At 37.4% G+C, this 25,054-nt stretch overlaps 1 protein-coding gene across 2 annotated transcripts in view; it reads right to left on the reverse strand.

The window, feature by feature from the left end:
• Window positions 1-3,131: 3,131 nt before the first annotated feature.
• Window positions 3,132-25,054, reverse strand: part of CLIC5 (chloride intracellular channel 5) — a 198,496-nt gene continuing 176,573 nt past the window's right edge. The window contains exons 5-6 of one of the 2 annotated variants that reach the window (XM_074237084.1): window positions 21,697-21,881; window positions 3,132-8,733 (exon numbers count right to left, since the gene is read on the reverse strand). In XM_074237084.1, the coding sequence (XP_074093185.1) occupies window positions 8,566-8,733; window positions 21,697-21,881 (353 nt within the window). In that variant the 3' untranslated portion in view covers window positions 3,132-8,565. The remainder of the gene's footprint in view (window positions 8,734-21,696; window positions 21,882-25,054) is intronic. The other variant, XM_074237085.1, reaches the window with a different exon arrangement.

Here is a 25,054-nt window from a genome sequence, read left to right on the forward strand (position 1 = left end):
GTTTAATTATCTTTCAATTCTGATGAAAACAAGTTGTTGGATTAAATCTTATTCTCTGAAGAAAAGCAGTCAAATGAAATTTCTGAGGTAGAACTGAGTAAAATGTTATTCTGAGAGAAAAAGAGTCAACTTTTTTTAAAGGAACTGATTCAACAGATTAGCTGCAGTATTTTAGAGAAACTAACAGTTGACATGGGTGAAAGGAATTCTAATAAACAACTTTTGTCTTTCCCTTGCTTTTCTTGAGCAAAGAGGTGGTTTGTCTATATTTTTCTATGTATGGCCAGAAACATGGTATTTTGTCTAAGTTCAGTTTTTGAGACAAAAAAGATTTAATTGATTGGAAAATAGGTTTCTTTGGTTTTGAATGAGAATGAGAGAGCTGAGCTAATTTAATGATATTGTTTTTATATTTTAAATAAATTACAAAGATGATTTCAGATTTTACCTACTGAATTGCCTTTTAATTCAGATACAGAATTATTATGGTAACAAGTCAATAACAGATTAAAAGGTGACATCTTTAGTGTTTGTGTATGGGAGAATTTGAGAGGTTTTGCTCACAGATTCATAAACCCCAAAAGATTTCTTTCCTTGGGTTTTACTACATGTGAATTAGCAAAAAAGGCTGCTATCTTGCTAAGCTTTTCAGGAGCAGGGATGATGCTTTGTGGGTATCTATTTCATTCAATTAAGCTAGCCTAGTGTGTAGGGCGCCTAATCAATACTTGTTAAATTTGATTGACTAAATACACCTTTCTTTAATGCTACTCTGGTGTCCTCACCTAATCAGTTCCTTTTCAGTATCGAATATATTTCCATTCTTATGCTTCCAGCCATGAAGCCACATCCAGTCCAGTCTCAAGTTCAATTTATCAATATTAGAACAATAATTCTAGAGCTGGAAGGGACATTAAAGATCATCTAATCTAAACTCCTTCATTTTACAGATGAAAAACTGAGGCCCCATGTCCAACTCTATGTGATCCACTTTGGTGTTCTCTTGAAAAAAATAAGGGAATAGTTTGTCATTTCTTTCTCCGGCTCATTTTATAGATGAGGAAACTAAGGCAGAGTTAAGTGACTTACCCAGGGTCACACAGCTACTAAGAATCTGAGACTGGATTTGAACTCCCAAAGAGGAGTCTTCCTGACTCTAGACCCAGATCTCTATCCACCATGCCACATAGCCTCCCCATTTAGAGCCTTAATTTGATCCTTATCATTATTATTCTTTTAGGGTTAAGAAGTCTCAGACCTTTCCCTTTCTTGCCTCCCAAAGGCATTTGTGCCATTAAGGTGTACCTATATTTTCCTCTCACTCAAGACTCATCTCTTATGCTAATTGCTCAACACTCAGAACCCCAGAATACTTGGGTGAAAGAACACTGGCCTGGGATTCAGAAGATCTGGGTTCTATTCCCAATTCAGTCACTTATACAATTTCCTCACCCAAAAAGCACAGAAAGGGGCAGCTAGGTGGTGCAGTAGACAGAACACTGGCCCTGGAGTCAGGAGTACCTGAGTTCAAATCTGGCCTCAGACACTTAATAATTACCTACTGTGTGGCCTTGGGCAAGCCACTTAACTCCATTTGCCTTGCAAAAAAAAAAAAGAGCAGAAGCTTGACTAGAAAATTTTTAAGGATTTTCCCCCACACTCTGATTTCTCTTATTTCTGTTAATTCTGTTTATTCAAGAAGCATTTTGAGTACCTACTATATGCTGAGTGCTAGGGATTCAAAGGTTAAGGAGGAAAAAATAGTTCTTCCGCACAAAGAGTTTATATTCTACACAGAGAAACAGTAGGTACAATAATAAGTAATAGAATACATACAAAATAATGGGGAAGAGAGATGGTTAAAAAAGTTCTCCAATAGATGTTGCCTGAGCTGTGATTTTATAAGTCAGAGGTAAGGAAGGAGGGCATTCTAATCATAGGGGACAGAGAATTTGGAAATGTATTGTCATATACAGATGTTATTTATTAAAGATTTAGTATACTATCCTCACAGACTTGAAAATTTTGTTGAGGAAAAAAGTCTGAGATAGTCTATAATTAAGGATCAAATTGCATAATTTCAACCAGAATGCTCCTGAGGTAATTTATAGCTGGAAGAGACTTTTAGAGGCCACCTAGCCCATTTTTCTGGTTGTTCAGTTGTCTTCAATTGTGGGTGACTCTTCATGACCCCATTTGGGGTTTCCTTGGCAAAGATCCTGGAGTGGTTTGTCCTTCCTTCTCCGGTTTGTTTTACAGATGAGTAAACTAGGGGCTGCTAGGTGGCGCAGTGGATAAAGCACCAGCCCTGGAGTCAGGAGTACCTGGGTTCAAATCTGGTCTCAGACATTTAATATTTATCTAGCTGTGTAGCCTTGGGCAAGCCACTTAACCCCATTTGCCTTGCAAAAAAAAACTAAAAAAAAGTACAGAAATAACATAAGAATTATGATACTCTCCCAAGAAGTTGAGCTATAAAGTCTTCAGATGAGTAAACTGAGGCAAAAAGGGTTAAGTGACTTGCCCAGGGTCACACAGTTAATGTAAGTATTTGAAGCCCAATTTGAACTCAGGGAAATGAAATCTGTCTGGCTCCAGGTCCAGTGCTCTATGTAACATGGCTCCACCTCACTGCCCCAATTCATTTTACTCATTAAAAAAAAAAAAACGGAGTTCAAAAGAAATAAAATGATTTGCCTAAGTCCACCCAGGAGATAATTGACAGTACCAAGATTTGGGCCCACTTCTTCTAACTCTAAATCCACTGTCTGAATATAATGGAGGGAGACTTAGGTTTCAAAGGGAAGATAAGATTTGAGTTGGGTTTGGGATATTGAATAGAAAAAGGAAAGAAAGGAAGAAGAAAGGATAGGATAAAAAAGGAAGAATGGAAAGAGAAAAGGGAAGAAGAAAATGGAATAAGCATTTATAAAATGCCTAATATGAATATAAAGATTATCAGATTACCTTCTGTGGGAGGAAGGGGGAGGGAAGGGAGGGTGGCGTTAATTGTGTAGAATTCAAAACCTTACCAATTCAAAACCTACCTATCATTATATGTAGGAACTACTATTGTATATAATTGGAAAACAAATATTTATATAAAATGCCTACTATGTGCCAGTCTCTATACTATATATCATCTGTACATATATCTTATTTGATCCTTACAACAATCCTTGGAGACAGTTTTCTCTGTTGCAAAATGGGGATAGCACCTGAGTCAAGAGGCCAAGTACTTCACTTAGAATCACACAGCCAATAAGTGTCTGAGGAAGGATTTGAACTCGTCTTCCCAATGTCAGACCCAGTATTCTATCTACTGGATGGGTAGATGGATGAATGGCTGGATGGATAGAGAAAGGGAGGGAATACAAGGCTGTGAGAGGAAAAGAAATGAATAATCAAGGGTCATTTTTGAAATCAGTCTAACTAGAGGAAAGGATACATTTGGGGGAGTTGTGGGAAGATAGAATCAGGTAATAGAAGTCCAAGAAAGTCAGCCAGAGGAATTTTCCTTTGATTTGGTAACTGATAGGGAGCCATTGAAAAGTTAGGAGTAGAGTAGCATGGATGACTCGATAGAGGAAAACTGGATTCACTTGGTAGACTCAGCATTCCAGGAATGAGATGTTGAACTGAGATCCCATGTGTATATGTTGGGGTTATGATAGATTGAAGGGGAGGGATGGGAAGTGTTAGGTGTTTACCACCTTGTCCTAGAAGTGATCTTAAAATGCACATAGCTCAACAGCCCACCTTGCAAACTAAGGAAACTGAGATTCTCTGGTCAGAAACTCTATCCTTCATGGGGTAGTGGTGCCCAGAACACTCATCATTTTGGGAATGGGACTGATAAATTTATCCTAGCTAAATTCAAGGATAAATTTAACCTAGCTCAGTGCTTCATGCTTGAAATAATTTAAAATGTATGTTAATGGATTGAAGTATAAAAGCAGAATTCCTGCTACCTACCACGAGAAACCCTTTGCTTCTCAAATAAATTACCTGAATTTTCCTAGTAGTTCCTCAGGTAGTACCTCCCCAACCCCATTTCCTTTTCTAATCCAAAGGAATTAAATTGGAGGTAGAAATTCTTGGAAAGAAAGAAATTCTTGGAGATTTGGGGGGAAAAGAGAAAGGAAGGACTGGGAAGAGAGGGAGTGGTTTGGCATAGAGCAGCATAGCAAGCCAATGAACTGAGCTTTAAGGCTGGTGGAGCCTTCTGGAATCCCAGAAAATTATGCCAGCTGTAAATAGAAAAATATGAAAGAGATCAATGGTGAAAAATATGAAAAGACTTCATGATAATTTTCTTTCCCTCTCATTTAGAGTTTTCCTTTTCAGTATTAAGTGCTACAGACGTCTCACCATAAATGCTGTACCCTGAAATAATTGCAGTCAACATTCAAAAGAAGTTTGATGATCCTTTCTGTAATATTTGAAAATAAAACAAATTTTATTTGAATCAAGTACCAATCAAAACTGGGCATTTTACAAATAATTCAGATCTATGAGGAGGAAAAAAAAGAATTTTACTTTTATTGAGGCTTCACAGCAAATCCTGTTATTTTTATCACCACAGTTAAAAGTCTAGTGAGAATGAGATAACTTTCTCTTGGAGTGCGTCTGCAAACAAAATGCTCCTTCTTGTGAAAAAGAAAATTTTTAACTCAAATCTATAGATTTAGGAAGGTCTGTCAGAGGTTCAGGATATTCAAACATCTCTATTAGACAGTTTCTATCTTAAATGCTGGCATAGCCTATATCAAGAGAACTTGCTTTGAACCAGATCTTAGGTTTTTGTCTCCTTATGACTTGGTTTTACCAACAAGGCTGTTCAAAAACAACTCAACCTTCCTTAAGGGAGATGTAGTTTCTGCCATGGAAGTTGGCTTCTGCTTTCTTTCAACATATCTAGTATCAAATATATTTGTAACAGTTCTCTGACAAGATGTGAACTTGAGTTGGAACAATTCTGAAAGGGAGAAGAGAAACATCACATTTTTATTTCTTTCATATATTAAGAGGGAACCAGTATATAGTCATTGAACTTGAACTCAGAAGTCAAATAGGATGAAGACTGTTTTACATTTTCTTCCTTGAACATAGAATCATTCAAAAGGTCACAAGTTAGAAACAAGTTTCCTCACCATCAGAAAAGAGCACTTCAGAGGGAACAAAGAATAACTCTTTAAATGGGACCTTAAAATAATGATGAAAGAAGTAATGTCACACAATAAGTGAAGAAATTTTGGGAAATAGTATCTTAGCTCTAATATAATCAAAAGATTAATATTCTAAGAAGTAATACTCTTGCTAAGAGGGGAATTACTTGCAGATAATAGAAAAGTTGTCTCAGAGACATTCATAAGGATATTGCTGTGGGTCAATACCAATTTGGCTGTGGATGCTCACATTTCTCTTAGCATGGGTTACTTAAGTTATTAATATTTCCTTGAAAGATTTAATTCCTTTTTACCTTCCTCTCCTTAATAACTCATTTCAGAAATTTAGTTCATAGGAATATAGATTTAGAGCTGATGCAATCTCTCACTAGATGACATAGTGAATAGATAGCATACATGATAATCACCAGATCTACAAACAAATTTCTTGAGGAGAACGCAAAGATTTTCAAAAATATGAACAGGCAGTAATGTTATTATAGGTATGATTAGAACTGTAGAAAGTCACCATGGTTAAAAACAAAACAAAACTGAACTTCATCTAATTCAACTCCTCATTTAACTGGTGAGGAAAGTGAAGTCTAAGGAGGGCAAATTAGTTGTTCAAGGCCACACAATGACTTAAAAGTCAAAGCAACATGAAAATCCAGATCTTTTGACATTCTACTCAAGACTTCCACTGTAACCTTGCTGGTTTTTAATTACTACAATCAATCCAGTCTTAATATATAAAAAAATGAACATTAATCAAATATGGCATATAATTATCTATTCTTGAGACCAAAAAAAATGTACATTTAAACTGGGTATCATTCAAGAGTGCCATCCTTTATGTCAATATTATAAACACTCAGGAATTGATTATGGTTATTATACATGGCATTGTTTCAGGAATTAAGATCATGGTGGCTTCTAAGGATGTTATTTTAAAGAGATTCTCTTACTATTGGCTTTGGAGTATCCATCAGAGTTATTTGCATTCCATTTAAAACTCTCACTAAAGCTGCCCTATTTTGGAATTGACAGTAGATCCCTGTATAACTGGGGGAAAGAAGGGTGATGTTAAGGAAGCTCATAGAAATGAAAAATGTAAAATCTCTTCCAGGTTATCTAGTTTATTCTATAAGGTCAAGGAAGCATTTCTGAGTATTACAGGATTTCACACTAATTAAAAGACCTCTGGGACCCTTCAGGTCATTAGCCCCCAGGGCCTAATTCAGGTTATTTTCCTACAGTAAAAAATGGTTGATTTCCTCATCAGGTCTCATGTTTAAACATTTCAAGTAGCAGGGTTTTCATGGAGCCTGTGGAAAAGGTTCTTTGAGACAGAGAACTGAATTGGCTTATTCTATATTTTCAACTCTGCTTTCCTTCTACCTCCCAGGGCTTTTAAAAGTCTCACTGAGTCATTTCCTCTTACAGGCAAAAAGCAAAATATTGAGAATTAAGGTACATTCTTATCCCCTTCTGTCTTCTGGTCAAGGTGTCATTTCTCCCTCCAAAATCTCATCAATGAAGGAGATCCTCCTCTCCTGCCAAAATTTGGTGCTGTTCCCACAGAGAGACCTGTCTGTCTTAACATTGTAGGAAATGTTGAATTGAATTTAGTGGTTTTGAGGTGTCCTTAAATCTGCTCACTCTACCAGCAGGCAATAAACAGGGAAGGGTTGTTGAATCTTGTCCCTACCCCGATAGAGTATCCATGACAATGAATTCATTGGGAGACACAGCTGGTGGTCAGTATATTTTTTTAAAGTTCCCTTTTCACAGAATCCTTCTGTTGCAAAAGAAAAGTGATGGGAGGCAAATGTTGACCTGGGAATGTTAACAGGGTAAAATAGAAGCTGGGACAGGAAGCAATATGTAAAGTCAAAGGAAAATATAATAGCTAGCCTCGGGGGTGGTCAATGAAGGAAAGAAGCACATGCCAAAACAAGACCACCTTCAGTAAGTTTGAATCAGATGAAGAAGCAGATCATTTGAGAGGAAAAAGAAAAGCATTATGATATGGTACTTTTGGCACCTTCTAAAAAGTTTGGTGCCTATGGACCAAGCTTTGATTACCCTGCCTTAGTTATAGCTCTGATGTCAGTCACCTGTCTGTAATTGGCAGAGAATGTTTAAGGTTGGAAACATGATCAGGATGGGTTGGTATAGTACCACAAATGGGATATAAACCATGATGTACTTGAGTTTAAAAACACCTAGCTCCATCAGTATGGGAATCTTAAGGAATTTCTCCTTTAGATGTTCAATACTCAAGCCATAGACCAAAGGTAATTCTCATGCAGTGGAGATTGTTACTAATATAAATCATCCAGAAACAACTGGAAGGACTCATCTGAGAAAGTCAGTAGACAAGAAAAACCAAGAGAACTGAAGGGAAATCTTTTGGCCATTTCTTAGTTCTTTGGGTAGAAGGTTGGTAGTAATGAGATATATATCATCCCAAGACCTGGAGAAGAGTGGTCTGCTGGGGCGATTTCAGCACTTAAACCCTGTAGAGAACTCATTTTTCTCCCCTCCTCATGGATCAAAACATATACATTGATAAATATACCCAACCCAGTGGCAAGCAAATATCAGTGCACAAGCATTCCCCACTGGCTGGGAGACTCAGTGGACCTTTGGCATCAACATTGCTCCACCTATTTGCCTTCTGCTCCTTCTGGATGACTTACTTTTCCCTTGAAAGTTTAGATTAATTACTGCCAGACACCATTATAACAATATTACCAGCACCAAAAGTAGTAGCTGAGCCAGCTGTTCCAGTGACTAAGTGGCATTCAATTTTCTCTTTCTCTAGGACTCACTGGCAAGGGGGTTGCCAAAAGGTCCTGGCTGAAAGTTTATCTGCCAGAATCCAACAATCACCACTTACCCTCATCCTTGTCACCTTCCTTCTACCTCTCATATTGAGAGAAAATTATAGCCTTTACAAGATATATTTAAAACTGGCTCATCTCCTTAGTCACTGGGGTCAATGAAAAGGGGAGAAGAGGAGCCAATGTTGGTTCTGAGCTCCTAATCCATTCAAAAACATGGACTGAGATGTTGGCAGAATATCCAGTTAAACAATTCCAAGTGTAGAGAGCTTCAAGCACTTGGACTAAAATAAGATCAGACCAGTGCCTGAAGAGATTAATTAATGGAATCTTGCACTTCTGCCCTTCCCTTTCCCTAATGGGTAAGACCTGATAAGTTTTAGATCTTTCTGAAGGACAGCATACTGATGTTATGGGTGACATCAGCGAGACTTGATAAAGAAAAAAATAATAAAATTTCCCAAGGCAATAGGGAAGAAGAGTCTGTGAAGCAGGAGTCTTTGGTGGAGAATGAGTTCTTTTGCAGTAGAGACAAATGCGTGAGGGAGAGTTCAAGACTTGCTGAGTCGCTTGGCTACATCAGCGTAAGCCATTTCGATTTCACTGTCAGCTGCACAGGTATTGGTGAATTCATCTCGTGCATAGGCATTCTTGAGGTACCTCCATAGACCTGTCATCTCTGCAGGGATCTCATAGTTGCGGTATTTCTTGGCTACAATCTAGAATAAAGACAAGGAGAATTGATTTGAATGCATCTTTTGAGGGAGCAAGAAAAAATTAGAAAGGAAGAGCAGCATGGTGATTGTTTTCTTGGAAAAATATATTGCTAAATTGCCCAGGTTAAATGAAGAGGAGATTAAATACCTTAAACAACCCTATCTCTGAAAAAGAAATTCAACAAGCTATCATTGAACTACATGAGAAAAAATCTCCAGGACCAGATGGATTCACAAGTGAATTCTATCAAGCATTTAAGGTACAATTAGTTCCAATTCTATATAAACTCTTTGGAAAAATAGGTGAAGACGGAACTCTACCTAACTCTTTCTATGACACCAATAAGGTGCTGATACCTAAACCAGGAAGAGTTCAAACCGAGAAAGAAAATTATAGAGCTATCTCCCTGAGGAATATAGATGCAAAAATCTTAAATAAAATCTTAGCAAAATGATTACAAGTTATCACTAGGATAATACATTGTGATCAGGTAGGATTTATCCCAGGAATGCAGGGTTGGTTCAATATTAGGAAAACTGTCAGTATAATTAATTATATCAATAGCAAACCTATCAGAAATCATATGATTATATCAATAGATGCTGAAAAAGCCTTTGACAATACAGCACCCATTCCTACTAAAAATGCTAAAGAGTGTAGGAATAAATGGACTGCTCCTTAGAATAATAAGCAGTCTCTATCTGAAACCATCAACAAGTATTACATTCAATTGGGAGAGGTTAGAGGCATTCCCAAAAAGATTAGGGGTGAAACAAGGATGCCCATTATCACCACTACTATTCAATATCTTATTAGAAATGTTAGCTTCAGCAAAAAGAGAAGAAAAAGAAATTGAAGGAATTAGAATTGGGAAGGAAAAGACAAAACTCTCACTCTTTGCAAATGACATAATGGTATACCTAAAGAATCCTAAAAAATCATCTAAAAAACTACTGGAAACAATTAAGTCACAGGATATAAAATAAACCCTCATAAATCCTCAGCTTTTCTATATATGACTAGCAAGATACAGCAGGAAGTACTAGAAAGAGAAATCCTATTCAAAGTAACCTCAGACAATATTAAATACCTGGAAGTCTATTTGCCAAGGCAGACTCAAAAACTTTTTGAAAACAATTACAAAACACTTCTCACACAAATAAAATCAGATTTAAGTAACTAGGCAAACATCAACTGCTCATGGGATAGGTTGAGCTAATATAATAAAAATGACAATTCTACCAAAACTAAATCACCTGTTTCGTGCCCTGCCAATCAATCCAAAAAATTACTTTAATGAGTTAGAAAAAGTTGTAAGTAAATTCATATGGAGAAATAAAAAGTCAAGAATTTCCAGGGATTCGATGAAAAAAATGCAAAAGAAGGTAGCTTAGTCCTACCAAATCTAAAATTATATTATAAAGTGTCAGTCATCAAAACTGTCTGGTATTGGCTAAGAAATAGAGTGGTGGACCAGTGGAATAGACTAGGTGCAGTAGCAGGAAATGATAATAGTAATATGCTGTTTGATAAACCTAAAGAGTCCAGCTATTGGGATAAAAACTCCCTCTCCAATAAAAACTGTTGGGAAAATTGGAAGTTAGTATGGAAGAAACTTAGATTAGACTAACACTTCACACCCTATACCAAGATAAGATCCAAATGAATACAGGATTTAGACATAAAAAAGCAATATTATTAAGAATAAGGAATAGTTTACCTGTCAGATCTACGGGAAAGGAAGCAGTTTATGACCAAGGAAGAGATGGAGAACATCACTAAAAGCAAACTAGATGATTTTGATTATATTAAATTAAAAAGATTTTGCACAGACAAGACCATTGTAACCAAGATCAAAAGAAATGTAATAAACTGGGAAACAATCTTTACAACTAGTATTTCTGACAAAGGACTCATTTCTAAAATCTACAGAGAACTGAGTCAAATTTAAAAAAAAACAAGCCATTCCCCAATTTTCAAATGGTCAAAGGATGCCAAAGGCAATTTACAGATGAAGAAATCAAAGCAATCCATAGCCATATGAAAAATTACTTTAAATCATTACTTATTAGAGAAATGCAAATTAAAGCATCTCTGAGCTACCACCTCACACCTCTCAGACTGGCCAATATGACCAGAAAGGACAATAATCAATGTTAGAAGGAATGTGGGAAATCTGGGACACTAATACATTGTTGGTGGAGCTGTGAACTCATCCAACCTTTCTGGAGAGCAATTTGGAATTATGCCCAAAGGGCAACAAAATGTGCATACCCTTTGATCCAGCAATACCACTACTGGGTCTATACTCTAAAGAGATGATGAAAAAGGGTAAAAACATCATTTGTACAAAAACATTCATAGCAGCCCTGTTTGGGTGGCAAAGAATTGGAAATCAAGTAAATGTCCTTCAATTGGGGAATGGCTTAGCAAACTGTGGTATATGTATGTCATGGAACACTATTGTTCTATTAGAAACCAGGAGGGATGGGAATTCAGGGAAGCCTGGAAGGATTTCATGAACTGATGCTGAGTGAGATTAGCAGAACCAGAAAAACACTGTCACCCTAACAGCAACATGGGGATGATGATCAACCTTGATGGACTTGCTCATTCCATTAGTATAACAATCAGGGACAATTTGGGGCTCTCTGTGATGGAGAATATCAGAATGTGTAGTTTAAACAAAGACCAAGAACTATTACCTTTAATTTAAAAAAAACCTGATATCTTATTATGTAATTTTGCTATCTCTTATACTTTATTTTTCTTCCTTAAGGATATGATTTCTCTCTCATCACACTCAATTTGGATCAGTGTATACTATGGAAACAATGTAAAGACTGACAAATTGCCTTCTGTAGAGGGTGGGGGGAGGGAAGCAAGATTAGGGGGAAAATTGTAAAACTCATATTAAATAATTTTTTTAAAAAATTATAATGCAAAAGTAAGTTCGGCATCCTAAAAAAAGCTCACCTAGTGAATTTATAATGTCACTGTTGAGATTTAGAGTTGTTCATTTCTAAGTAAGACATTGAGAATCATAGAATCTTATAACTAAAAGGAAAGTAGTCCAATCTAAATTCCTAACTAATGTAGAAATTCCCTTCCTGGTCTTTTTTAAAAATTACTTTATTTTCCCTCAATTACATGTTAAAACAATTTTCTAATTTTTTTTAAGCTTTGAATTCCAAATTTTATCATTCCTTTCCACCCCCTCCTCACTTTGAGATAGTAATGGCGGGAGGGAGCGGGGGCGGGAGGGAGCGGGGGCGGGAGGGAGCGGGGGCGGGAGGGAGCGGGGGCGGGAGGGAGCGGGGGCGGGAGGGAGCGGGGGCGGGAGGGAGCGGGGGCGGGAGGGAGCGGGGGCGGGAGGGAGCGGGGGCGGGAGGGAGCGGGGGCGGGAGGGAGCGGGGGCGGGAGGGAGCGGGGGCGGGAGGGAGCGGGGGCGGGAGGGAGCGGGGGCGGGAGGGAGCGGGGGCGGGAGGGAGCGGGGGCGGGTATTAAGGGACAGAAAACAAGATTCCACTCTAGGTCCTCTGATTCGAATCTAGTGCTCTCTCCAGTGAATCATGCTGGTCATCATGCTAACATGGGAATCGGAGTCAAAATGAAAAAAATTGTCCTTGCCAAACAGAAAATTATATCCCATTTAGAGGACACAAGTTAGGAGAAAGTGTGAACTATTTTATGAAAGGAGCATTAACAACAAGATGATAAGAAAAGATTGAATTGAACCTTGAAGAATACTAAGGATTATGGGAGGGAGGGAGGGAAGGAGGAGGGAATGTACAAAGACAAGCAAGTGAAAGGCAGAACTGGGGGAACAAAGTAGACCAGTTTGGCTAGAATATAAAGGTAGAGTGCACAGAGATAGAATTCACAAAATGTACCCTGGAGCCACAAACTAGCCTCTTTTACATTACATTGATTTCTATGGAGCTTGTGTCACTGATAATGGTCCTCTTTTCCTGGATACCTTCTTTTCTCTAAGTGTTGTGATACCCCTCCCTCATGGTTTTCTAGCTATCTGATCATTCCTCAGTCCCCTTCTAGGACCATCTGCAAGGGGCTTTCTATTTATTAATTTTTAAAATATATATTATTACCAAAGGCTTGTGAAGCATCACTGGGTAACAAGAGAAGGCCATTTGGAGAATGGTCAACCCAAATCTAACTCTTAATTTGAGAGAAGATAAAAAATTAGGGATATCTTCGGAGTCACTCTGACTTAAGTTCCAGATTCACTTCTGATACATATTCTTGGTACCACTACAAACAAACTGTTCAGTCTCCCTCTATCTACTCCAAGTGAGTCTGCAATAAGTTAAGTGACAGAGAAGGGGCTTGAGCTTCCCTGGTTCAAGGAGTTACTTCTTGGGAGTTCCTAATAGCTCTGAAATGGCAGGTTATAGAATCATCAATTTTGAGTTAAAAAGGAACCACAGAAACCTGTGAGTCTAACCTACTCATTTTACAGATCAGAATACTAAGTAGCACAGAGAAGTGACTTGTAAAGGGTCACACAAACTGTCTGAGACAGGATATAAACGCAGATCTTTATGAATCCAAGTCCAGTATTAGGCTATGTTTCAGAAATGCAATTTAAAAACAAAAACAAAACTCTGAGAAATATAGAGAATGTTTGAAACTAAGCAGTCATTTTTAGAAGTAAAAAATTGAATTTTTGAGGAAGCATCATGTTTAAACTAAAGAATTCTCAAGGAAAAATCAGTAGTTTTGAGTATAAAAGATTAAGAGAAAAGAAATGTTTCCTCTCCTTTCCATTAATTATAAAAGGAATGAGTAGAGATCAAAGTTACTGTGGCTACTATGACACAGGAAATTAGGTGACCAAAGTGCAGTATGTATCACTTTTCTTGGAAATCATTTAAATGAAAGGGAAAAGCATGGTAAGCATGCACTGCTAAGCAAACACCTGGCCCTCTCTGCTCTCTTAGCACTCCTCTTTTTTTGGCAGACGGTATAATAACTACTCTGATTTGGTTGGGTGCAGTGTTTTTTGTAAGACAAACAAACCTATATTTGTTATCATTGACACTTTGTGGACTATCAACCCACAAGGCAGTTCTAATTTCAAAGCAAAGAATCCTAGAATGTCAACACTGGAAGGAGTCTTAAACATCTAGTGGATCTTTCCCTTCACTTATTTTACAAGTGAGGAAACTGAGATCCCCAAAGAGGAAGTGCTTTGCTCAAGATTATATAAGAGTAGAGTTGCAATTAGGCTTGTGTCTATTCAGAGCAGTTTGAAATTAAGAAAGAGCCTACACTCAAAGAAACTATCCTTATGTTACTCTGTTTACTTTCCCTAAGTGTTTTGTATGTAGTAGGTACTCAATAAATTCTAATATTAATTAATCACTAATTTTACTGAGATAGAAATTCAAAGACAGAATGTTGATTTGGCAAAAGCCACCCACCAAATTGGCAGCATTTTAGGCAAGTCAAGCATACTGGCTGCTATCTCTCTAGTCACTATCATAAAATATGGTGTCATTGGATGAAAAGGGATTATTCAAGGTAAGTGATGGTAGTCCTATCATGGCCATTCTACTCAAGAGGTAGGCAATCAGTATTATTGATTTTAAAAAAAAGGGAAGGTCTACAACAAATTGTTCTTAAAATTTTTTTTTAAATAATATTGCCTTGAAAACTGCTCTCTAAAACTATTTGGAACTATAGCCAAAGGGTTATAAAATTCTGCATATTCTTTGACCCACTAATATCACTACTAGGTCTGTATCCCAAAGACTTAAAAAAAAAAACAGAAAAAGACCTTATGTACAAAAATATTTAAAGTACCTCTTTCTGTGGGTTGAAGAATTGGAAATTGAGGGGATGCCCACAAATTGGTGAATGATAGAACAAATTGTGGTATATGATTATGATGAAATACTATTATTCTACGGGCTATGACAAGAGTGGGGGGGATGATTTCAGAAACACATAGCAAGTCCTATATGAACTGATGCAAAGTGAAATGAGCAGAACCAGGAGAACATTGGACACAATAACAGCAATACTGTATGATGATCAATAGTGAATGACTTAGCTATTTCTCAGAAATACAATGATTCATGATAATTCCAAAGGACCTATGATGGAAAAAGCTTTCCACATCCAGAGAGAGAACTGAAAAAATGAGCTGTAAACCAAAGCATACTTTTAAAATTTTTTATTTTTCTTGATTTCATGTGTGTATTTTTCTTTTGTAACACAGCTAATATGAAAACATTTTATATGACTTTATATATATATACATATATATGTGTATATATATATATAATTGATGTCATATTGCTTACCTTCTCAATGGGAGACTTACAAAAGAAATAGTGTTACTATTCATTTAGTGTCAATCCAATGTGCAATGGCAGATCTCTTCCTTTTTTTTTTAAAGGGTGAAGCATGAAATTTTAAAGACTGCAAAGAACCCTAGAGCCCCTGGAATCATTAAGAAACTGAAAGTTTTAGATATAAATATGTGTTATATTGGCTTGCCATGATACAGCTAGGAGAGATGTCTAATGTTTCTAGATGACCAAATCTGGAACCAAGGGGAGCCCAACAGACAATGACAGGGGTCAGCACAACACCCTGTGGGTTTACTGCCTCCTTCCATACAGACCAGAGCAAAGAATGGCTTTTACATTTCTAAATTAAACTTCATTGCATTTTTTAAATATTGAAAAAAGAAAAAAACATTTTTAGCTTTAAGACTTTGTAATAGATATGGGCAAGCTTGATTTGGCCTTTGGGCCTTAGTTTGCAGAGTCCTGGACTAGAACACTGGGCTGAATATAAGAAGGCAGGGTTTAATGGAGAATGAATAGAAAATCTCACAACTTGGCTTCCCAGGATCAGTTTCATAAAGACAGGAGATGTGTGGTTAGATGATAGATCCACTGGAAAAGATTTGGGAATTTTGAGCAAAATGCAAACTCAATATGAGTCAACAAGTGTAATATGGCAACCAGGAAAAATAAAAGCCTGAATCAGACCAGACTGAGAGGCAGTGTCTAGGATGGAGTATCTCTGTCCTCTGGCTTGGCTTAGACCATATCTGCAGTGCTGTGCTTAGTTCTAAGGACTGCATTTTAGCATCAATGTTGATCGGTTAGAAAGTATCCAGAGAACATATATTTTTAGACACAGCCATTGTGGAATTTTTTTTTTGCTCAGCTATGCATATTTGTTACAATAACTTTGTTTTCTTGTGTTTTTTTCCCCCAATGAAGGGTGGGAGAAAAATACAGAGGTGGAAGAAGGATAGAGTAACTAAGAATAAAAAAACAATCAGAATGAAAGCATACTGGCCTATGGGAGAAAACATAGTATAGTGGAAAACAAATAATTCTGGAGGAAAGGAATCTAGGTTTTAAATCCTGCCTCTGACCCTACATCTGTGACCTTGACCAATTCATATAATATCCTTGAGATGCATATGTAAAATGAGAGAGTCGAGTCAAACTTTTTGTTTCCCAAGCTCCCTTCTGGCTAAATTTTTCTCCTTGCAGTTTCCACCTCTTCTTCCTAGTTCTGCCCTCTAAGGTTCAAGAATAATGTTTGATTCTATAAGATGCTTTGAGATTCTGCTATGAGGGAATCTGATGAGGCATCTAGGGATGTTTATCCTGAAGAATAATAGACTTAGAGAACCTAGGGTGTGATGGTTATATTCAAGCATTTTAAAGAATCAGGCTTGTTCTTCTTGGATCTTAGAGGGCACAAAACCAGGAAGAAGAGGTTAAAGCTGTCAGGGGAAAAATTTAGGCTTCATAATATTTAGAAATATTCAATCTAATAATTCAATAAACATTTAATGTCTCCTATGTGTTAGACACTGTTCTGAGCTCTGGGGATACAAATAAAAAAAGGAAGACAGTTTTTGATCTAAGAAGGAAACACCACACAGAAAAGAAAACTGAAAAGAAAGGAAGAAGACATCACCAAGGGGCAAGATTTTTGATACCAAGCAGAATTGCCCATGGAAAAATGGAGTTACCAAAAAAAGTTCTGAAAGTTGTGAACCTTCTTTGAAGGAGGCTTAAGAGGGAACTTTTCACTCCATCCTCCAGCTCTCCAATCAGAGGGGAGAGGTCACGAGGAAAAAAAGAAGGCAATGAGTATCCAAAACTGAATCCATTGGCACAGTGATGACCTTTTAGATGATCAACTTATATTAAAGGAATCATGATGTTCCAAGAAGTCAAAACCAAGTAGAGTACTGATGAAAAGTGGAAAGTTACCAAGAACTTCTCTAAAGTAAAAAAGACATACAGAAAAAAGTCAGAGGATGCCGTGATGTACAAGCTGACCATTGTAAAACAAATTACTAGGTAAGCCTCCTGTGCATCTGGTGGTACAGTTGAGAGGATTCTGGGTCTGGAGTCAAGAAGTCTCATCTTGAGTTCAAATCTGACCTAAAACTATCTGTCTCTGACCCTGGCAAGTCTCTTCACCCTGCTTGCCTCAGTTTCCTCATCTAAAAAGGAGTTGGAGAAAGAAATGACAAACCATTCCAATAGTTCTCTGCCAAGAGAACTTCAAATGGTATATGAAGAAATGACAGAAAATGATGTAACAATTCCAACAATGAGGGAAAGAGTATCTAATCCCTCTGCAATTGATGATTGATCATAAGGATCTTAGGACATATCTAATCCAATCCTCTCATTTTATAGATAGAGAAACTGAGACAGTTTAATGATCTAACCAAGGTCACACTGGTGATGACAGTGGTAGGATTTCAACCCCTGATACTCTAAATATTAGAGAAAGTTGCCTTCCTTGTAGCTCTCTTGGAGGCCTTCATGAGTTTCCAAAGAACTGCACTGATGTGGGCTGATTTGTTTCCTCATCTGTTGAATGGACTCCCAGAGGGGTAAGCTACAAGTGTTTCAGACAATGAAAGTTCAAACCAGGTTTTTGCCGAGAGCTTGAGCCAGATCCGTTCAGCTTCCATGTATGAGGATGAACTTGAGGGGAAGCCAAGGGAAAGAGAATGTACGCACATGATTTTCTGACGTGCACAGGGACATTTCTGCCTCATGTTCTGAATTTGCTTTTTCATATGAAAACAGTTAGCTCCCACAGCCCAGATTAAGTCTTGGCTCCAAGAGCCAAACTGGAGGCATGACTTGGCTCCTGCTTCCATCTTTCCTGACTTGCACAAGTTTGCCAGGTCTCTGGGATCTGATAAGTGGGATCAGCAGAAATCTAAGTAGACACGATATGCTGCCTGGCCTCTTTACCCCACCATCGGTCATCCTGTATCTGATCCCTTGTTTCTGGGCAAGAGAGTGACTCATTGAGCTCTCCCCAAGAAGGAAGTCCTAGAATAGAGCTGGAACTGAACACACTACCTTGTCCATGGGCAGATAGTCAATAAATTGGGAGACTGACTCATTCATTCATTCAATCTTTTAATTTCCTAATTTTACAGATAGAGACCCAGAGTGGTTTGTGACATTCTTTAGGTTACAAAGCTAGTTAGTGGCAGAATCTAGGCAAGAGCTCAATGAGCTCTGTCCTTTTCCTATCAGGTCACCCTAGCTAAGTGAATTGGACTGAAATTCTAGCATTCCTAATGGGAGCAAGTAACCCTCAGGACAAAAAAAAACAAAACGCTTAGAACAGATACCAAAAGGCATGTAGTACATTGATGGCCGTAAACAAATATACTCTGGCTGGAACTATGGATGATCACTGAATCAGCCCCAAACAATTAATTATTCTGACATTATTTTGTTCAGGTTTTTCCGGGCCACATTAACACATCCGGTTCACTCATAGTTTCTGGTTAGAAAGTATTTCTTTCCTTCTAAGATTACTATTAGAAAGACTTGTGTTCAAATCCAGCCTGAAACAATTAAAACTGTGTTACTCTGGGCAAGTTTCTTGCCACTCAATTTTTTCATCTGTAAAATGGCAGCTTGTTGTGAGGATCAAATGATATGATAATAGTAAATGCTGACTTATCATAATGCCTATTACATTAGAATATGAGTTTTTTTTAGGGAATGTTTTTCCCTTTGTATTCTCAGAATACACAAATATATTGATAGTTCTTTTGCATTCTCAGAATACACAAATATATTAATAAATATTTTTGAGTGACTGATGACAGACCTAAAAAATATTAATGAGTGCTCATTAGGAATGATAGAGGTCACAGATTTCAGCTAGACATTGTCCCAATTCAAATGTATGTTCATGCATAGACTCCAGTAAAAAGAGGCCAGGAAGAATTACAAGAAACACAGAAGAGTGACTGGCACAAGGTAGGCACTAAATAAACGTTTACTGATTAGATAATATACCTTCAGATTGCTCTCCCACATTCTAGACTTCACTTCTGATCTAGCACTCCAGTTCTTGCCCTTGGGCTCTGGGCTTCTAATTTATGAGAGCTCACCATGCTGATCTGTCTTCCTCCTCCAAGTCCCCTTCATTTCTTCCACACACATATTCTTTCTATCTCTCGGAACAGTAATCAGATCAATACTCTCTTTCTTAGAAAGTACAAAAAATCAATTACCCAATGATTACAGGCACCATTCCTTTGAATTTCTGGTCTTTGAGATCTCTCTGACTTGCCCACTATTCCCCAATAAAGAAGCACTGTAAGGAAAATAATTGGAGTCTAAAAAGTCAAAGAATTAGTGAGTAGAACTATAGGAGACTGGATCAAGTTCTGGAAGATCTAAGTTCAATTCCAGTTTCAGGCACTTGCTAGTGATGTGACACTGGACAAGTCACTTAAAATCTGTTTGCCTCAGTTTCCTATCTGTAATAGTACTCACCTCTCTGGATCCAATAAGATAACAGAAGTAAAGTCTCTTGCAATCTTAAAAGTTATGAAAATGCCATCATGGTTTTATTATTATTATTATTATTATTATGTGTATTGTCTTCTATTAGAATGTAAGCTCCTTGAAGGTTAGAGCCATTTGTACTTGATATTTTATTCTGTGCTTAACATATTTCCTGGTACATTTCAATAAATGTTTTTCATTCATTCATTATTCACAGTAGGGCAGAAGAGAGTCATAAGATATAAAAACTGTTATATTTTCAGACAAACTGCTGCCTAACCACAACTCCCCCATCTTACACTTGTGAAGCTGTATTTGGGTACCAAATACAAAACTTTAAATTTATCCCTATTAAATTTCATCTTATTAGAGTCAGCTTGTTGCTCTGGCCTGGGCTAAAAAAATCCTTTTGGATCCTGACTCTGTCAACCAGGATCTGGGCTGACTTTCCCAGCTTGACATCATCTGCAAATTTGATGAGTATATCATTAATGCCTCTAAGTCACTGAGAAAAATATTAAATGGACCCCTGGGGGGATTCCAAAGCAGACCACTTTCTATATTGACATTAATGCTGTTAAGCAACTACTCCTTGACTCCAGCCATCCAAGCAGTTCTGAATCTAATTGTATTATCATTCCATAAGCTGGACTTGGAATCAGGGAGACCTGTCTGAGATATCTGTAGCAGTGTAACCCTAACCTCTATCTCAGTTTCTTCATTTGTAAAATAGAGATGGACTGATGTGAGGACCAAATGAAATATGCATAAAGTTTTATAAATCTTCAAGTATTAGCTATAGAATAGTATATTATACTTATTTATATTATTTATATATTATATGTATACATTATATATTATATATACTTATATACTTATATATTTATATATATACACTCATATATATTATATATTTATTATATTTTATCAAAAGCTCTGCTAAAAATTCACAGAATTATTCTCAACTACATAATTAGTAATCCTGTCAAGAAGGGAAATGAGGTTAGTGTGGTATGTGGTCTGATCTTAATGAATCCACACTGATTTTCTGTAATCACTGCTTCTCTTTCTATTATTCAGCAGCCATCTATTTAATGATATTTTCTAGAATTTTTCCAGAAAATATCCAGAGAAAGGACATTCAGAATAGTGAAGGAACCTGAAATCATATTGCATTAGGAAGAACTGAAGAAACTGACATTTATTCATGAGAAAAGAGGACTTGGGGGATATGATTCTTACTTTCATTTTTTTAAAGCATGTTGTCTTATAGAATCAATCAACCAACAAATATTTACTAAATATCTGCCACATATTATAGGTTGTGCTAAGTTTCTGGGAAATCAAGGACAAAAAAAAATAAGAATTGTGGTGCTCCAGAAGTTTATATTGAGGAAAGAAGAGAGATATAATTTGATCTGTGTTGTTCTAGAGAGCAAAACAAAGAGCTAAGGGTAGGAGCTACTAAGATGGAAATTTTGACCCAGTATAAAGGAGACTGTTGATGCAATTAAACCCATCCAACAATGGGACAATGCATTGTGAAACAGTGGACTCTGGTTTACTAAAACTGTTCAAGCAGAGGCTATTAACTGGGCAAATGTAGAAAAGATTTTTTCTTTGAAGGGGAGGAAATTGAATTAGCTGACCTATATTGTCCTCAATTCTATAAGATATGATTTTGATAAAATATTCTATTCTGTGGTTTTTAACAATAAATGTAGTGATAATAGATAATAGGTCCATGGTGTGCTGTACCCTTCTACTATACTATCACTACTACTACTACCACTACTACTACCACTACTACCACTACTACCACTACTACCACCACTACTACCACTACTACCACTACTACTACAAATTGAGAAAATATTATAAAAAAACCTGCCACATAACAAGGCTTGCAAATATTTAACATACATTTTCTATCTCATTTGAGGTTCACAAAAATGAGAATCTACTTATAGAATCTGCATCAGAAAGGGCTAGAAGTGATAAAAAAGGGTCCTACTTAGAAAGAATAGACCTTTAAGGTTGAAGGATTAAATCTTACTCCAGGAAAAAACAGTATGCCACTGGTAGTACAAATTTTAACCAGTATCAGGAGGCTTTCTGCCTTACCTTGACGACGTGGAGTTTGGGTAGCAGATTGCAGTCAGCAAGAGTCAGCTCTTCCCCATCCAGAAACTTGCGTCTAGAGATCTTCTCATCATCTCCACAAGTGTCAGCATCTATCTCCTCAGGCAGGGGTGTTTTCAGGTAATCATCCAGTTTCTTCAATGCCTTTGTCAAGCCTCTTTCAAGAGCTAGGAGGCAAGAACAAAAACAATTCAAAAGATTTAAAGGCTTTTACTAACCTCTTTGGCAATGATTATTTTTTTGGTTTTTGCAAGGCAAATGGGGTTAAGTGGCTTGCCCAAGGCCACAGAGCTAGGTAATTATTAAGTGTTTGAGACTGGATTTGAACCCAGGTACTCCTGACTGCAGGGCCAGAGCTTTATCCACTTTGCCACCTAGCCACCCCAATGATTATTTTTTTGCTGTTGTTTTTCAGAACATTTTATTACATCATTATGTTTGACAATAAAAAGCAAATTACACCTGTAACTGCAGGAATAAGAAGTTAGTCTGTTTTTAAAAGTTACAAAGTCTTGGGCTTGCTTGAAACAACTGAGCAAGAAATATATTCTTAGAAATAAATGTAGGGCTTCAAGTACTACAAGCCTGTGACACTGTTGAAAAATTCCAGAAGTATCTAAACTGCAGCACTTTTTATATTTTTTTTCTGTATAATGTGAACAAGGCTTGCTGAGGTTTTTAACTATTAGTCTCTTGATCAGTCATAGAATGGTACTAAGAAGTTCTGATCTTTACCTTCAAGCCATGGTGGATTCTCTCCTTTCACTTTGTGATGAAAAATTCATGCTTCCTTTTGAATTAGTTGGTGTTTGACAATGATTATTGATTCATTCAACAAGTATTTATTAAGCACTTCTGCCGTGCCAGGTCATTGAAGATGGGGAGACAGAGAGAAGGAAGGGAGGGAGAGATGGGGTGGGGGGAGAAGAGGGAGAGAGAGAGAGACACACACACACAAAGAGAAAGAGAGAGACACCAGAGGAGAGGAGAGAGACTGGAGAGAGAGAGAGAGAGAGAGAGAGAGAGAGAGAGAGAGGAGGAAGGAAGGGAGAAGGGGACTAAAAACCTCAACAGTTGGTTAAAAGACCATGGAATCTAGATATTTCATCCTGGAAACCCTAAAGTAGATAATCTTTCATGTATTTCACATGTTCAATTTGCTGTAGGTGGAGCCACAGAAATCTCTATTACATGGCTCATAGTGAACTTCTAATATAAAAAAAGTAGCAGAGATATTTTTGAAGACTTTCCCCTAGAAGAGTTCTATCAAAGGATTCATCCTGGCCTCTGGAATGACAAATTAAGCATTAAATAAGCAACCCAAAGAGAAGGGCCCCTAGATGTCATCAAATCCACCCCTTCCTCTCATTTAAGAAGAAAACTGAGGTACAGAGATTTAAATAAATTGCTCACATTCACACTATGAATAAGAACCTGAGGTAGGATTCAAAACTAGGTCTTCCTAACTCCACTGTACCATGCTGTCTCTCAAATTATTAAGAAATAATCTTGATTTTTCTATTTTTCTTGGTCCCATTGCTACTTTAGTATCTTTTTAAATTTTTTTTTAGGTTTTTGCAAGCAATGGGGTTAAGTGGCTTGCCCAAGGCCACACAGCTAGGTCATTATTAAGTGTTTGAGGTCAGATTTGAACTCAGGTCCTCCTGACTCCAGGGCCAGTGCTCTATCCACTGTGCCAGCTAGCTGCCCCAAGAGATAATCTTGATAAAGCATCATGGAACTCCAGTGGAATGAACTAGACAGAAATTGGTCGATCTAACATGGAACTAACTGACCCGTGTTATGTTACTTTACCTAATTGTTGCTGTTGTTGTTGTTTGTCTTTCATTCTCAAAGAAGACCACAACATCAGGGAGGTGGTGCTCTGACAAGCACATGAATTGGATTTGAGTGAAGGGTGCTGTGCTAAGTCACCAGGCTCACTTTCTCCTCCAGAACCATCTGGGTCCAGGGGCCAGACATAAATCAGAATAACAGGAGAGGATCCCAGGATGAGACAATCAGGGTTAAGTGACTTGCCTAAGGTCACACAGGTAGAATGTATCAAACTCTCTGAGGTCAGACTGAATTGGGGTCCTCCTGACTTCAGGGCCAGTGCTTTAACCACTGTATCACCTATCTGTCCTTCATGGATACATTACAGAAAGGTGGAATAGCATGCCACATTTGAGAAACCATATGGACAATTTGATTGCAGGGATGTTAAGGATAGTTATGTGAAATAAGCCTAAAAAGAGAGACTGGAAGCTGTGAAAGGTTTGTAAAATTGAGAGATTTTATTTTATCTTATAAGTAACACAGAGTCCCTCAAAATGCTTGGACAGAAGAGTGCCACTGTCATGCCTGTGACTTAGAAATATTATTTGTGACAGTTGTGCATGGGATGCATTGGTTAAGAACTAGAAGTAGAATTGAGAATAGATAAAAAGATTTAAAACTGAAATGGACATCTGAGATCATTCAGGTCAAATTTAATGACTCCAAGTCCAATGCTGTATCCTCTATTCTACCAACTTTTCTTCTTCCACAACTGATTTATGATAATGTAAGACTATAGGATCTGAGATTTAGCAATAGAAGAGACTTTTCATTTAATCCAACCACACTCATTTTATAGATTGGAAAATTAAACCCTCAAAAGGTTCTTAAAGGTGTTTCAAGGTCACATAGGTGGTAGGATTCCAATTCATCTTCTCAGACTTTAAATCTAGGATTCTTCCTAGTGTAGCATGCTGCCTCTCAATCATTAAGAGAGAACCAGTTGATCTAACTATGGGACTAATTGGCTATACTTTACTTATGGAACCAGTTAATGACATTAAAGAAGACATGCCTATCTTCTGCCTCTGTTCAACCAGAAATATGGCACAATCAAAGCAAAGAACTACTCTGGTCATTGGCCAATTAAACCATGGTGTCAACACCACCTTCAATTGTCCAGTTTCACCACAGTTTGTTTAAGCATGAACCCATAAGCTAATATGATTCAAACCTGACCTTAATTCTAATAGGAGCATAAGAGTCAGCTTTGGTTTTGGACTAGTTTTTCTCCTTCTGTCTCCCCTCCCCTTTTGTTGGCCACTCAACACATATACAAGTTTTGTCTTCCTTTCAGAACCCTGTTTGTTGGAAACAATGGAATAACACCAGCCCAGGATAAATCAATTGAATTCCTGTTGGAATGTTCGAAAACTGGCTGAGGGTTGGATTTGTTTCCCAATACTTACCCCTCCCTTGTACATCATTCATCCTTTCTGCTTCATCATCTGCTTTGTGTTTTCTACATAAAGGGAAGGAGAGTCCAGGGATAGAAAGAAAT

The sequence above is a fragment of the Macrotis lagotis genome, chromosome 5 (genome assembly GCF_037893015.1).
Source record: "Macrotis lagotis isolate mMagLag1 chromosome 5, bilby.v1.9.chrom.fasta, whole genome shotgun sequence".
NCBI classification, from domain to species: Eukaryota; Metazoa; Chordata; class Mammalia; order Peramelemorphia; family Peramelidae; genus Macrotis; species Macrotis lagotis.